The 17,007-nt window shown below is 44.0% G+C and overlaps 2 protein-coding genes across 2 annotated transcripts in view; one reads left to right on the top strand and one right to left on the bottom strand.

The window, feature by feature from the left end:
* The window catches only part of myo6a (myosin VIa), a 128,293-nt gene extending 119,569 nt beyond the window's left edge, over window positions 1-8,724 (top strand). Inside the window, 2 exon segments of the mRNA XM_065963580.1 lie at window positions 1,923-2,141; window positions 8,382-8,724. Of these exon segments, the coding sequence (XP_065819652.1) occupies window positions 1,923-2,141; window positions 8,382-8,581 (419 nt within the window). The 3' untranslated portion in view covers window positions 8,582-8,724.
* Window positions 8,725-16,135: 7,411 nt separating this feature from the next.
* The window catches only part of LOC109992308 (interphotoreceptor matrix proteoglycan 2), a 51,166-nt gene continuing 50,294 nt past the window's right edge, over window positions 16,136-17,007 (bottom strand). Inside the window, exon 17 of the mRNA XM_065963578.1 lies at window positions 16,136-16,328. The gene's annotated coding sequence lies outside the window, so the exon portion shown is untranslated. The remainder of the gene's footprint in view (window positions 16,329-17,007) is intronic.

Raw genomic sequence — 17,007 nt, 5'->3', positions numbered from 1 at the left:
GCTGAATCTGTTTTTGTGTTTGAATCTTTTTCTCACAACAAAACGAGTTGACCTTTGACCCACTATCCAGCCTTGACTTTGCTGCTCTTTGGTAACCGATTGTTGACCCCTGAATGAGTCACAACAGACCTCACTACGACCAGCTGTAATCAACAGGACGAGAGAGAAATATTCCTGCAGTTTCTCACAAATAAAATGATCACATTCATGATGGGGACGTTTTTTGGTGCAGACGGCGAGTTTTGGCGTCACTCGTCTCCCAGTTTGTTTGTCTTTGTGAAGGCGTTTGTTGGAGCTGATGCATGTGTTTGCTCTGAAACAGACGGTCGTTTTAACAAGGTGTTACATCCTGGAATCGTTTTTTAAACTAATAAGAAAGTTTGTCCTGCTTCCATTTCTCAGCTCTTGAGACTTCCAAGAAACTGGAATAACGAACGGCAACTAAACTCTGAACTGCTTTGGAAACGAGTGATTTTCTCTGCTCATTCTTTGATTTTTTTAACTGTATCCGAGAGTAAAAAACGACTGATTTCAGATGAACATTTGTGCAGAGCGCTCCTCCTTCAAGCTGCAGCCTCTTCATCCCCGTAAAGAAGCTTCCTCAATCTGTGTAGTTTCTTATTTGACGCTCCGCTCTGTAGTGAGATGTAAATTATGAGTGTTTCAAACCCTTCTGTAAACATCTGCCACGCTTTCCACATCTCCCTGATTCCTGCGCTCAGCCGTCAGCGGCGGGGTTGCCGTCTCTGCTGACCCTTCCTCTAACAGCAGGACTCTGAAACGTGGAGACCGGCGAGCGGCTTCATTAGCATTCACAGCTGATCTGAGAACAGCCGAGCAGGACCCGATGTTTACATGCAAGGGAGCTCATGTGAACTCATGCTTCAAAGGGATACTTCAGCCTGGGATTGATGTTTGTCCATGAGCCGTGTTTCCTGTGAATCTGCCTGTGTAAAAAAAAGAACGTCATAATTTACAGATTTATACCGCTAACGAGCCTTCAGGTCGAATCTGCTGCTCTGAGTTCAAAGCGATCATGTTCTGGTGCTCAGAGGTCACAGTTACAGCTTTGCATTAGACGCATTATGCAAATGTTTATGACGGTACGGAAGCTAGCTGATTAGCTTAGCTTAGCTTAGTTTAGCACAAAGACTAAACGCAGGGAGAAATAGATATGTGGGTTCCGTCCACCCAGCCTCTTTCTCAGTTGTTTTCAAAGGGCAGAGAGCAGCCACTCGCAGTGTTTCCCCTAGGTTTAGAATGCATCTCTCATTGTCTGAGCACCCCTGAACGCAGCATGCTAACAGCGCATCCCCTGAGTAACGGCAGAGAGAGAGACATGCCCAGAAAAGTCTGAAGTCAACTAAGCAGACGGCCGAAGGTAGGGGAAACACTGACTCGGATAAAAAGCACAGCGCCCAGTGTCTCTTTTACAAGCAGGAGTTTGCAGGAATTCAAATGTTCATGACTCAATGAAATTTGGGTCGACTTTCAAGCGGATTGTTTGTCATATCTGCAAGTAGATCAAATAGACAAGATAGTTACAGCAGTACCTTCAATCTGAAAATAAAGTCAGAGATTCAGAAAAGTCTTAAAGTCTAAGATGATAGCAAAGATTCTCCGACTCTCTGACATCACTGAGCAGCAGCAGAGAAATCCTCCATCCTGAAGCTCTCCAGCAGAGCCGGTGTTAGACGACGTTTCAGATAAGCTTTATTACTCAGGTTGATGAACAGGAACACGGCTGATGTGGAGATAATCTGGATTATTTCCTCTTTAACCTTCCCCCAGTCTGCGTGTAAACATGGTCCCTCGCTCCTCATTGGTTTGCTTTTTCAACTTTCCTCCAGATCACTAAAGTATCTGATGTGTTTTATCATCTCTGGAAGATTTCCTAACTTTTTCCCCCATCCGACCAACAGCCCAGCAGAACCCGGCACCACCCATCCCGGCCCGACAGTACGAGGTGGCGATGAACCGGCAGCAGCGTTACTTCCGCATCCCGTTCATCCGGCCGAGCGACCAGTACAAAGACCCGCAGAACAAGAAGAAGGGCTGGTGGTACGCCCACTTCGACGGGCCCTGGATCGCCCGGCAGATGGAGCTGCACCCGGATAAACACCCCATCCTGCTGGTGGCAGGTCAGTACCGCAGGGAGAGGAGACGGGAGGGGGGGGCAAGGGCGGGGGTTATTTGGGGAAAGATGGAGGACTTATTGATTAGCAGATGGAAATATCAACAACATGAAGAGAGGGAGAAATGGTAAAAAAAAAGATGGAGGGTTTAGGCTGCAAGGACGGGGAAGGGGAGATAAGACGTGGAGGTGCAGATTAGGGGATGGAGGGAAAGTGTAAGGAGGCAGCAGTTTACTGTAGGAGGAGGACGTGAGGCTGGAGGTAAGACGGGATCAACTGCAGAGTGATGGAAGGAAAGGAAGTCATGTTTCCACCTTTATCAAGTTCTCAGTCTGCACACGCTCAGTTCATATGAATCACTGTTAACTGACTCACTCAGAACAACAGAAAACAGCTCTGAGTTTATTTATTAATGGTCGATTTGTTAGGGACAGATACAATACACATGGACAAACTAAAAACAGTGATCCAATGTAAACATCATCAGGAGCAATGTGGTTATCAGCAGATGTCCACACATCATAAAAACAGCACAAAAAGACAAAAATACATCAGTATAAAAACATAACTCCCATCAGGATATCATCAGGAAGGACATGAGTGAGATAAGAGACACAAAGACCATCAGGCCAGCTGCTGATGGGACAAAGGACCTCAGATATGGCCCCACATGGCTCGACTGATTTAGAGGCCAATACCGATATAAGCGAGACAGAAAAATCCAAGACCAATTTATCGGCCGATATCTTTCTCAGATCTATGAAATCAGCAGAGATAGATATAGATTTACATATTTATGGTCTTGATGCCTCAAATGCAGTTATCAAACACTTGTGGAAAATATTTATAATGAAGACAAGATGGCCGCTCGAAAGCCGCTCGGAAAGTGCATCACCGCTCGACACTCTGAGAGTGATGTTGTTTGTTGTAATCCATACAGCGCCCTCTGCTGGTGACAGAGAACTGCTAGTGTAATACAATAAACCTCAAATGAAATGATTTTTGACTGGTAAAAAAATCTGGTAATATCTGCGATAAAATCAGCCGATGCCGATAGTCACTGGATGAGCTAATATCGGCCAAATTATCGGCTGGCTGATTTATCGGTCAGGCTCTACTCATATAAGTGATCCCCCTCCCTGTCTGCAGAAGTCTAAACTCTGCATGCAGACGGTGCTGAGGGTCTTCCAGGACGGCCTTAGCCTTCTGATTGGCTCTTACACAAACATGTAGATATGCCCGATGGTAGCCATAGGCTTCCTCCCATCTGTAATCCATCTGCAGACAAACAACCAAACAACCAAACCACAACATGAACTGTACCTTAGCTGACACATTTATACAAGCAGTGGCTGTAAAGTGACCTTGAGAGTTAAAGTTCTGCTCCGGGGAGGTGAAGTGTCAGAGCTTTAAAGTGCTGCACATGATTAGAGTCTTCACAGGCTATATGGAGTCACCCCGACACATGATTATGAGGCACTGATTGCTCATTTGTCCCTGAGCCTGTAGCTTCAGAGTGCTCCTGCACCCTAATGCACCGAGTCTACATATACCGCCGTGTGTATGCACATACTAAAGGTTAGCTGCATGGATGTGTTTATGTATACAGACGTGTGTGTGAATACAAGATGAACACAGTTAACAGATACAATAAAACCCCCTTACCACACATCCTAAGTATTACTCTCCATCCTCTTTCTCTCCCGCTTAGACCGCAAAACAATGCTTCCCTTTCTCCCCTTCTTTCCTTGATCTCTTCCTTTCCTTCTTTTCTCCTTCGTCTTTAGTTTCTTTTTTATACATCACTGTTTCTTCACGCCTTTGTTTATTGTCTATTCAAGTTATTATGCAACTGTCTTACTGTCCTCCTACACTTTCTCCTGTATGCTCGTTTTTTTTGTATCGTCTAGCACAGCAAAGGAAGATGCAATAAGACACATTCAGCTGTGACATAACTACAAACAATCAGACGTGCAGCACGAGTCTGGTGCTGATCTAACCAGGATTTGTTGGCTCTCTTCAAGTTTGCAGGAAGTTTCTAGTGATCCGGTTGCGAGTTCCAGGATGTTGCTTGAAGATGTTTTGCAAAAAGGAAATGTGCCATTTGAAGCTGCAGCCCTGAAGTCTCAGTTCAAACATCGAAACACAAACTTTACATCATGGAAGTCACTCGAATTAATAAAACTTAAAGGAGCAGTATGTAACTCTGACAACTAGTGTTTAAACATGGGTACTGCAGTCTAAATTCTAAACATCATAGAGAGCTGCCCCCCCCTCCTCTCTAGAGTGGATGCTCACTCAGGTCACCATGTGGTGGACTCTGAAGCTTCAGTGTTTATCCAGCTCTGCATGGGTCTGTAAACCTTTCTGTGTTCTAACCTCTCTCCATTTTTCAAAAGCATCTCCAATATTGATCCTAGTTTGAGCACGTTTCTGCTCGTGGAGCTTATTAGAAACATGCAGAGGCTTTTTAGGTCGGGTACAATCACTTCTATCTGAACCACTTCTCTTGCCCGCTTCCATCGCTGCAACACCTGTTGACCTGATAACTGCTCTCATATCTGACAAACTGAGGGGCGTCCAAAACGGGGGCCGTGTGTGTGTGTGTGGGGGGGGGGGGGGGGTCGTCTTAAAACCGCCTACCTTCTCTGGTCCAAACAAATCCAGAGCATTCAGGAGCAGAATCTAAAGTTAGAAGGAGGACATACTGGCTGCTGGATTGTTGTCAGAGAAGCCAGCACAAAAGCTAACATTAGCATGTCAAGCAGATAAACACAAAATGTCTTTATTATTTCTGGTTTTGGCCGATTATAAGAAAGGATGCACGCAGATACAGAGGAGGTAGGGAGTAAGGAAAGGACAGACAGTTGAAGAATGGAGAGAGAGAGAGAGAGAGAGCAGAGGACTGAAGCCAGGATCGATACTCGATTCACACAGAATCAAAAGTGACACTTTAATCGTCCGACTTGAACAAAATGTCGGAGGTTTGACTTTGTGACTTCCTCATCATCATCTGAGATCATAACGCAGCGTCAGGTCCATTCCCCGTAAGGAACCAGAGGATTTTTAGATTTTCCAAGCGTCCTGAGCTGGACGTCCGATACGAACCATCGAGCAGAGTTTGTGAAATGTTTCCCTCGAGCGTTCTCTCTCTCCTCAGAACACGACAAAGATGAACGTGCAGCACGGGTGTCATGACGTCGTATGCAGAGAAAGAGAAACCTGGACTCTAGAGAGGATTATTTCATGGTGTGTTCCTCCTACAGAAGAAGTCCAGTGATGTGAAACTGAAAGCACCACGGTTCTGCTCCGTCGTCAGGAGTGGGATTCACGTTTGTTGTTCATTGTTTTATTATAAGTGAAAAGAGAGGGAACATTAAAAAAGCTCCGTTAGCCTTGAAGCCTCTGAGTGGGCGGGACCATGTGTGTTTGATTGACAGCTCAGACAGAAGGAGTTCACTCTGCTGAAATCATTTTTTTCTCAATAAAGATGAATCGTCGTTTATAAGTGGAACAAAACGTGCGTCATGATTTGATGTCGTAGAGAAGCCGTCTTTGAAGAAGCCGCTCGATGAGGTTTGAGACTTCGCCTTAATCGTCTTCTTGGCGGCCCACGTTTTATCTCCTCTCTTTTTTAAGTCTCCCTGTTGTTCTTTTGAAACGATGCTCATGTCCATGTGTGCAGCAACAAAGTCCTCATCACACTCTGAAGGTCAGCTGAAGCTCGCTACACACGAGAGAATTTACAAACTTTAGGCCTCGTGTCCACCTGCCGTTTTTTTTTTTTTTTCCGTTCTTGTCAATGAGTAGAGAGCGTCCGCAGCAGCAGGCGGCTGACTGGAGGAAACTCGTAGTGCCCAGCTTCCTTTTTCAGATCGATTTGTCCTTTTTTTGTGCGGCCGCTTTAAGCGTTTAAGTTAAAAAACATTCAACTTTTCAGAAAGGCGCTGTTGACATCACCGGCAAGATATTCCTCGTGTTTTTGTCTCCTACAGTTCGTGTCTCGTACCCACATCCTCCTCGTTCCGTGTCTGCTGGAGTATAAACGATCGCAAATACTGACAACAACAGACTGTTGTCATAGAGACAGGACAGACGTGCAGCACTTTTCTTCTCAGCGCACAAATGCTGACTTTTTGATCCAGTAGATGTCGCCTTTGAGCTCCAGCATGAAACCAAAACAAACTGCTGTTAGGCCACGCCTCCTCCATACTGAAGCCTCCACTCTCCTCCAGAGACACGCCTCCAACCCCCCTCCACTCGAGTTCACATGAAGGAGTCAAGCACAAGCGACAAACTAAATTGTTCTTTGCTCGAGCTCCAATCACCTGTGTCTTGCATTGTTGTTTTAGCATGCTAATGTTAGCGCTCTTTAGTTAGCTCGAAGCTTCACATTGTTGTTTTAGCATGCTAATGTTAGCGCTCTTTAGTTAGCTCGTAGCTTCACATTGTTGTGTTAGCATGCTAGTGTTAGCTCTCTTTAGTTAGCTCGTAGCTTCACATTGTTGTTTTAGCATGCTAATGTTAGCGCTCTTTAGTTACCTCGTAGCTTCACATTGTTGTTTTAGCATGCTAATGTTAGCGCTCTTTAGTTAGCTCGTAGCTTCACATTGTTGTGTTAGCATGCTAATGTTAGCGCTCTTTAGTTAGCTCGTAGCTTCACATTTCATGTAAACTGACACAGAATGAGCGTGATCTAAAAACTCTTACTAACATCCAAATAATCAGTGAGTATGTTCTTCTTCTCTCTAGTTCTTGACTAAAACAGCTTTTATACACAAGGGGAGGAGCCGGACGTCCCGTCCATGTAAACACGGCTCTGACAACAACACAGCCAGCGGGACTCGAGCTTCTCCCTCATTGTAGACAGTCAGGACTCAGAGACACATTTACACAGGATAGACTTTATGATTTATTGATGTGGAACATGTGGAACATTCTTACTTTACATATCAACGAGCTCAGGTCACCCTCTCCTGTGTTTAGATGTAAAAAGTGTTTGTGGCTCAACAAGCTGTAAAACCACAGATTGTGGAGTCAAAACATCGACATAAAAAGATTTTCAAAAGCTGTTTTTTGTTTACCCATCTGCCTCAGCATATGTGTGTGTGTTGATTTAACACCTCCCGACTCCTACACGACTCTTCAGAACTTTGTGTGAGTTTGAAGATTAAGGTCGCTGGTGGGTCGGGGGACGTTTGTGAGTTTATGAAATGTTGTGGCTGCACTTTGTGTGATTTAAGAAACTGTGGTCGTCAATCAAAAAGAGTCCATATTGTGTTAGAACAGTTTGTGTTTTACAGCAGAGATCCCAGACGGCAGCTGTGTTCGAGTGTTTGTGTGTGTGTAACTCCGTCATATAACTCTGCTGGAGCTTGTTATTGCCTCCACAGCTGCAGAGTGTTGTACTGACTGAATGTAAATCATCGTCTTTGAATATGTTAAGAACATTTAATATGTCGTCTCTCGAACTCTGCTGTTCATCTTACTACACTTTATATTCAGGACAAAGAACAAACAACATTTATAGCTAAATTAACTCTCTGCTGCTCGTGGAGCTTATTAGAAACATGCAGAGGCTTTTTAGGTCGGGTACAATCACTTCTATCTGAACCACTTCTCTTGACCGCTTCCATCGCTGCAACACCTGTTGACCTGATAACTGCTCTCATATCTGGCAAACCGAGGGGCGTCCAAAACAGCCGTGTGGGTCGCCTTAAAAGCGCCTACCTTCTCTGGTCCAAACAAATCCAGAGCATTCAGGAGCAGAATCTAAAGTTAGAAGGAGGACATACTGGCTGCTGCATTGTTGTCAGAGAAGCCAGCACTTCAACATAGCATGTTTCCTTAATGTCTGATCAGATAGTAAGATACCTTTATCATCTCACTCTCTACACATCTCACTGATTGGACCTTTAATCTGCAAAAACTGTAATTAGAGCCCCAAAAAGCTCAGAATAATCATGGCTTTTAGTGGTTTGCAAACAGGAAGTAGCTCTGTAGAAGTCGATTAAAAACTGCGCTTCGGTCTTTACAGGAAGGAAGATCTGCTCAGGGTCAGAGACCTCCTCAGTTTTAATCGTGTTTTTCCCTCCTGTGTTCTAAATATAATTAAAAATCCCACTTATTGGTCCACCTCTATCTGCCAATCATCTGTCTCTTCCTCACAGTCTCCGCGCTCCTCTGGTAAATGATTAAATCTGCTTTTCAAAGCTCACACCTGGGTCATGTTTTTGGGTCTCACAGGAAAGGACGACATGGAGATGTGCGAGCTGAGTCTGGAGGAGACGGGCCTGTCGAGGAAACGCGGCGCCGAGATCCTCCCCCGGCAGTACGAGGAGATCTGGGAGCGCTGCGGCGGCATCCAGTACCTCCGCAGCGCCATCGAGAGCCGGCAGGCGCGGCCCACCTACGCCACGGCCATGCTGCAGAGCATGTTCAAGTGACGGGGGGGGGAGGGGCGCGACTCCGCACCGCAAACAAAGGGACAAACGCACCAGCTACCTAACACAGATGGCGTGTGAGCGTACTGCACCAGGTTCTGACCGGCCTTCAGCGATCTCTCTCCCTTTTGTTTCTTTTGTTTCAGTTCTTTCTGGCTTTTTGTTTTGGGGGGGGTGGGAGGTTTTTTTTTTTGGGGAGTTTTGCGTTGAACCCTATGCAGAAGAAAATCAGTAAATCATCACATGGGGTTGTTTTCCCTCTCTGTCTTTTCTTGAGTCTAACTACGAGGCCTTAACACTTCTTTAACAGGGTTTAGACGCCACAGGTAGGAATTTAGTTTCTGATTTTTTTCTTTTCGTTTTCGTTCAAAGCTGCCTCCCCAAAACGCAACAACTTAATCCCTTTGTAATTGTGTGTTCCTGATTATGAAGTCTCACTGGTGTGTCGCTTCCATGGTAACAGCTAGCTGGTGACCCCCCCTCCCTCTCCCCCATCTCTCCGACGTTCAACCTGCTGTTTACACCGTCTCCACGTTCAGGAAGCTCGCACACGGAGGCGTCACGGCGTGAATCCACTCAGAATTAAGACGAATATTCTCAAATTCAGTTTTTTGTTTTTTCCTTTTGTCTTTCCAAGCGAATGTAACTGGAGACCTCGTCGATTGGTCCGTGTAGTGATTCCTCTTTTTTCTCCTCATCATGTGTGATTTAACGTGTAACGCTAATTAACGACAACGGTCCAGAAAACGTTTGAGACCAAACTTTGAACCCTCATTTGGGGTTTTTCTTCTTTTTTTTGTGGCCAGAGCAGGAAATTCAGCTCCATGATTATTGTTTTTTTTGTGTGTGTGTCTTTGTTTATCAAGCAAAGCAGAAAATGTAAAATAATTATGCAACTCCTCGTGGGCTGTTGGAGAACAGATCAGCGCTGCAAAAAAATCATCCCGCCTTCAGTCTTCAAAATCTCGCCGATCGTGTTTTCATTGATCGTCCTAAAATATGAAAAGTTCAAATCACGCCGGTGTAGGTACCTGATGTGCTAAGGTGCTCAGATCTGCTCGGGGACCTTTGCCTGTGTTTGTATGATGATGTAGCACGCTGTGATTGGCTGTAAGTCAGGAAGTCAGAGAGAGAGATTGACGTCTCCTCAAGAAAGAGGAAGAACTCGAACACACGGCGTCCAAACTGACTTTCATGTTTCATGGCTGATGAGAGTCCCCGTCTGAACACATTTACACGGCAATATTCAGTGTTTGTAATGGCGCCACCTACAGATGAGAGATGGGTGTGACATGTTTCACACACAACAGTTTGAGCGCTCTTTGTATTTCGTGGTTAAAATCCTCGATAAATTCAAAGCATTCATCCTTATCTTCCGTCTGAAGACCGGACAGAAACTAGATCTGTGAACTCTCCGACAAACAGCCAATCACAACGCGCTACATCATCGTACAAACGCCGTCAAAGGACCCTGAGCAGATCTGACCACCTGAGAAGATCTGGTACCTTCACCGGATTGGACTCGTTTCCTTCCCTGTGAGAAGGTCGGCGTTGACCGTACGAAACACTGGTACTCTCTGATGAACTGGAACATTCATACGACACAGCGGGCTCAGTTTGTTGCGGCCAGCAGCGATGTGAAAGTTTATTTTTCAAACACTTTCTGCTCGGGCTCGTGAGTTCGTCCTGGAGAAGCAATAAATCGACGCTAAGAGAAAAAAAAAACGGGCACAAAGACAATCTGCTCAACCTGCTTTGTTCACCTGATGCCAAGTCTGCCCCTCACCTCTCTCTCTCTCTCTTTGAGTCTTCTCTGCACAATGAAATGTGACTTGGATGTTCTGAAAGCATGACAAGTTGTCTGTTTGTGAAGTCGTGGAAACTTTTACAATGCGGTGTTAACATGCAGGAAAGACGGCTCGTTCAGATCAGCTACACTCAAGATACACTCAAAGTCTGTGATCAGGAAGCAAACACAGGAAGTTAGATTCTTCAAAAGTTAACGTTTCAATCCTCCGTAGGAAGAAGAACGTCTTAAATATAGAAGCTGTTCCCTTCTTTAGATCAAACATTGACAACAAAAACTTGACTGTTCTCACCTTAAAATATTATGTTCCCTCCAAAATAAGCATCTTTATATGCGACTGTCTCATGATTTAAAATAGGTTTTAAAACCAAAGCTAGATCCAAAAGGCATCTGGACTTCTTTGAAGATCAGTCCAGTTGCCTTTTGGATCAAGCCTCGGTTTGCCCTGACCTGGATGACTGAGAACCTACACTTACAACACTTTGTGATGCACAGCATGTCTGAGGGAAAAGATTTTCTAAAGCCCCGTTTCCACCAGGCGGTCCAGATTGGTTTGGTTCTGTCCGGTTTGAGACAGTAAACCCTGATCTCCCTTTAGTTTCCACCACCAACCTGTAACCATACTTGGTAAACAGAGTGTAAGCTGGATGGCGTTAACCGCGTCCGCTACACTAACGAGATAACATAGCAGCATGATACACTGGAGCCGCCAATAGAGGTCGTCCATGGGGCGGAGCTACGCACCCACATTAGTCACAAAGAACAAAAACAGCCTTAAAATTATTACATGAGATATTGAAACATGGCCAATTTGTGTTTGTCCTTTATTACCGCTGTTGCACAGGAAGTGACGCTTCTTTTGACCACTGCCAGTACAATTGGCACCCCAACAGAAGGGTAGCAAAAACGTAGGACATTACAGATCTTTGTTTTTTGGTTCCATTCCCAACTTTGGACTGGAAAGGCCATTAAATGCTTACAGTACAGTACCAAACTGAACCGGACCGCTTGGTGAAAACAGGTTTAAAAGTGCCAAAGATCGTTCCAAAAAAAAAACGAAGAAGTTCCTGATTAACTGCAGATTGTGCTGCCAAGACATTTTGTAAAGTAGAACGCAAACAGCTGAAATACGTGGCTCAAAAGGTTGACTTAAAAAGCCATAAAAGAATCAACATTGTCTCTATTTTTTAAACCTTTAAGGTCGACTGTCATTCAAGCATCATCAGAACGTTTCACAGATCCAAACTAGTGATGAAGCCGTCGACTACGAGGTCAGAAGTGTAAATAACACGTATTATACTTCTTGCATTATGTTGGACTTCTTGTTCATCATTAATGCTCAGATGTTCAGCATGCCACGATTTAGAAGCCAGCTCTTAATTTAGCTTGTACTTAACGCCTCAACAGCACTTAAATCCCGCCCCCTTGTTGTGTAACCAGTTGTGATTGGCAAGATGTTAAAAAATGTTGGCTAGAAATCTGTCTCCTTCCTGAGTAATATGTTTTCTGATAACACAACAAACCTTCTAACTCAATGTTTTCTGTCTGGTTTGGTCTCTTCCATACTAGAAAACATTCGACCCATGACATCAAATACATGAATTAAAGAGACACACACATAAAACAGGACCACTGCACTTCCCCCTCTGATATAATGAGCTTTAAATCTGATCATCTAGTTTCCCAAAATGCACCAATAACCCAACAAAGAATCAGAGATAACGTTCGAAACATGACCACCAGCACACGTCTCCATTTGGAGCCGTGCCGGTGAGATGAGGACTTTTCCTGTCTGTTAACGCCGTCTGTAGAGGTGACACTTTTCAGAGCTCTGTACCCGAGTCGGTCTGCTGCTGTCGGTTGAACAGCTGAGTGACGAGCTGGAAACACTTCCTCATCCTGCATTCGCTGCCATCTGTTTCTCTCCACACATTACAATCATTCCTCGGGAAGCACTGCCTTTTGTCCACTCGTTGTCGTTTTTTCTAACGCTGATCTCTCTAACAGATGAATAAATGCATTCCATGTTTCACTCGACTCTGCGCTCCTTCTTTGACTGAAAGTTGCCTGTTATGTCCAGACGGAGCACTGAGGGAATGCTACTTTCAAAATCATGCTAGTTTTAGAAAATTACCAACCCTGCCTTTAACGTGGGCAAAGTTTCAGATCATGAGGTAAATGTTTGTTGGAGTAATCCCAGGATGAGTCTGCAGAGGGCGCTAAATGGCCTCCCCTGGCAGCCCTGCAGTGTTCTGCCCCTGGAAGGCTTCCAGAGAACTGGCCAATCAGAAGAAAGTGGGCACATGGGGAGGGGGGCCTTAAAGAGACAGTAGTATCAGATAAATAAGGAGGTTTCTTAAACTGCAGATCATGTAAATCTGCGCTGAAATGAGATTCACAAACTGGCGACATGAAAAATGAACATTAGGAGAAGATGGATATTTACAATCTGATGCTGCTCACAAACAAAAAACCTGCAGAATTATTTGTGGGAAGAAATGAAGAGACAACCTTTTTTTATTCAACACAGTTTGTATTTCAGCTACAGATTCAAACAAAAATCAAACACATTGAATATGAAAATTAAAAGTACAGTTTGTTGGGTTTGTTCCCCCCAGAAAGCAGCAGTAAACATCAGGAGATCTGTCGCCCCTGTGACCCTGTTTACACTTTGTTTAGAACAAAACAGAAAACCTTTAAATGACGAGGTGATAGCGTGACATGAGAGAGATTTTACCGCTCAGACCACATGCAGAGATGGTCCGAAACAAGCTGATGAGAAACCTTTCCCTATTAATTATTGGGGGAAATAGATTTGTATTACCTATACTGGCTGAGAAATCTGAAGTTTGTTTGCACACACTGAAGTTAAATCATCATCCTTTGCATCTCATAACAGAAGAACAAACTCCGGTGCTAACAGAGATGACTCGTCTGTCCACAAAAAAAAAGCCTATTAAAACAAAGTGTAAACTCGGCCAAAGAGAAATAACAGTGATGGTCTATTTACATGAACTGTACAAGAAGACATAATGGTGGTTACACACTTCTACGAACAAAAACAACCAAATGTTCAGTTTGGGTTTTTTGAAAGGGGGAAATAACGCTCAACAACAAAATATGAAAGAGGAGAAACAAATAAAGTAAAAATAAAAAATAATAATCATGTTAGACAAAGTGTTGTTGAGAGGGTTAAAAGCTGATTTTATCTGTTTGTCTTTTACCCAAGGTTTGGGCTAATTCAACGTGTCGATGATAACGACGTAGGATGATTAAAAAAACTCTTCAAACAGTCGACCTTGAGCTCAGATTATTGAGAATGACCGTTTCAAAGATCAAGAAACAAGCAGCATCCTCTAGTGTTGAAAAATGAAGCTAACGCAAAAAAAACTGCAGTTCCTCAAGTGTACACTAGAGGCTGGCTCCAAAAGCAGTGGATTCTCCTTTAGGTCCCATGTTAAAATGTCCGTTTTTACAGCAGCAATAAACATGTTTACAGCCAAGTGAAAAAAAACATTTGGTCATAATAGCTCTTTTTTTTTTTTTTTTGGTGCATTTGTCATTAGTTCTGCATGACTAAAAACGTGACTGACATGTGAGCGTGTTGTTGGTGTTTGTCAAGAGGCTTAAGGCCCACCTCAGCTCCACCTCTTTTTGATTGACTGGAAGTTAGTTTGAGTCGGCGTTCACCATGTTGGAAATGCTATCGTTTGGCTTCAAAATGCCTCTTCAGAACCCAACAGGTAATGTCACTGAGACAACGTCCATATTTTATACGATTTTTATTGAACTTTGTCCAGAAAACCTGCAGAACTGTCAGCTGTACGTCACCCTACTTTGATAGCTTCAAGGTTTTGGTTTGGATTAAATAGCTAAACAGCTGCAGAAAAAAATCACAGCATGTGGACACAAGGTTATATAAAAATAAAAGGTCTTGAGCTCCAGATGTGTGTTTCCTTCCACCAGTCGACCACTTAACGTTTAGGACATAAACATATAAAATACAACCTGCTGTGTAGTTTAGCTCAGACGTTCATGGTCTCCACAGGTTGAACCGTAAAGACCCCCCTGAGTTTTCCCCCTAGCACCATCATGAGTTCGACATTTGAGCTACTTAGTTAAATATGTTTGAACCACTATTATAAACATCGTCCAGAGATTTGGTACAAAGATTCACGCTCCCCTCGAGAAGACTTGTAATAACTCTGGTGATAAATCATTTTTTTAAATCGGCGCCATGATCAGGTCGACACCGACATGCACATCATCCCATCAGCCTGAGCTGCACGTTGTAAGAACTCTAACACAAAACAAAGTAAACATTACACCCGCTCAACATTAGCATGTTAGCATTGTCACCCAGAGAATGTTAGCATTTAGCTCAAAGCACCATTTAAGTACAGCTAGCATGGCTACAGACCCCTGAGTCTTAGTTACAATTCAACATAGTCTGTAAGGACGCCGACAACAATCGTATGTTCTCAACATCGGGATTAAGACGCCACAAAGGAGTCAGACAATAAAAGAGGAGTTTTTTAAATCTTTAAGAAGGAAGCGAACGGAAGGAAAAGTCCAGTTTTAAATAAATAACAGGGTACCCCATGCACAGCCAAGCGACGTTCCCAGGTGCCGGTCGGTTGCAGGATCATACAATGAATCCATTTTTTGTAGTTATAGTTTTTAAAGATGAAAGCACTGAGTATTTTGAGCTTGTTGGGTCTTTAAAACCTTCAAATTAAACAGAAATTGCAGTAAAAACTCAAAACGTAAAGGTCACATATTCTGCAAAATCCATTTCTCCATGTTTCTCTAACTCTAACATGTGTCTCTAGTCTGACTACAAACCCCCCAATGATGAGAAAAGTCCATCCTCTCAGTCTTTTGTCTGCTCTACTTTTCAGAAAATGTGGGCTCAAACAGGCCGTTTGGAGATTTCCCTTCATGACATCACAAAGAGCAGTAGCCCCTCCCCCAGGTGGGTGACACTCCCACAGCTAGGTGTTTGTTCTGCCCTTTGAGTCTGCCTTCTCACCGTAAACAATAGGACATGGAGCAAGAAAGACCGAGTACACCCAAGCCCTTCCAGAGAGGGGGCGTGGTCAGACACAGCTAATTTACATATTTAAAGGTACAGACACAGAAACAGCCTGTTCTGAGCAGGGCTGAAATAGAGGGGTTTATAGACATGATCAGTGAGAAACTTCACACACACGTTTTCAGGAGCTCTGAGACTTATTTACACTGAAGAGGAGGAGAATATGTGACCTTTAAGTATGCACTAAAAAACCTCGTGGCCATGAGCAACCTCAGGAAGATATTACCTGATTATTACGGGGACATATGCCAGCCTCGTTAAGTCATAAACAGTAATCCCCACCTTCAGGTTCAGTATAAATGAGGTTCAGGTGTGCGACAGGTAAGGTATGTATGTATTGTCCAGTTTATATCATGATGTGTTGGCTTCTCTTCAGTGTAAACAGACCTAAACAAAAGACAAAAACTGATTCCTGATGTGACTTTTCTTTGTGTTTCCATCTTTGATATCTTCATCCTCCGCCATGAGATCCTGTGTTTTTAACAATAAGAAATCTATTCGCTACGCAAACACAGAGCCAGCAGACGAATACATAAACAGTCCAGGGTCAATCGTTTTTTTCACACGATCGATGCTGCAGACTCGCCTGCTGAGCTCCTCTTTGTCGTCTCGCTGCTGGCGGCGGCAGACGACAGTGGTCCGATAGTGTCCCTAAATGTCCGTGTCCCTGCTGGGAGTTTGTCCTTTGATAAGAAGCTCGGTGCTCTGAGGAGTTTCTTTTTTTTTTAAGAGGAGCACAGTTTGTCCCGAAGCCTCTCTCAGCACCAGGTTTGATTTTTTTACATTTTTTAAACTGTGAGGCCTTGAGGAGTCTTCAGATCCTGCTGCGGAGTTGTGTTTCATCAAGTCTGCAGGGAGAAGATATCATTTTAAAGGGCAAGTCCACCAATTTCACATAAAGAGCTTCAAAGGATCAATTGTTTACACAGTGATGTCACCACATGTTTTTATATCAGAGGAACATAAAGTGTGAGAAACAATGAAATCGTGTCCCCAAAAGTTGCTGTTTTTGTCACTGACACTCAGATTGCTTTTCTAAAAGGACTTTGTGTTTGGAACTGGAGGGTCGACGCTTCAAGTCCCAATACAGACCCAGGTATGGAACATGGTCTGGAAGGGACCTGGCACCTCTCCAGCAGCCGGACTACTGTCAATGTTCCCCCAACAGCTCAGGAGCCCCTTTCTGTGTAGTAGTAGCTACACTCTGACATCTCTCCATTAATGCATGTCCACAGGTCCTGTTTGTGCATGAGTGTGTGTTAAGGGCCCGTGTGCATGTTTTACGTGCGTGTGTGTTTAACAGGTGTGTATGTGTATTACTGGCCCATGTGTTTAATGGGCCTATTTGGTGTGTTACGGGCCCATGTACATGTTTAACAGGTATGTGTATTACGGGCCCACGAGCGTGTTTTACAGGCGTGTGTGTGTGTATTACAGGCCCATGTATGCGTGTTGCGCGCCGATGTGTGTGAGAAGCATGTCTCTCAATAACTGGGCGTACATTTGAATTTCCTCTTAGGCATTAAT

The sequence above is a fragment of the Labrus bergylta genome, chromosome 15 (assembly GCF_963930695.1).
Source record: "Labrus bergylta chromosome 15, fLabBer1.1, whole genome shotgun sequence".
NCBI lineage: Eukaryota > Metazoa > Chordata > Actinopteri > Labriformes > Labridae > Labrus > Labrus bergylta.
This window is presented reverse-complemented; position numbering and strand designations above follow the sequence as displayed.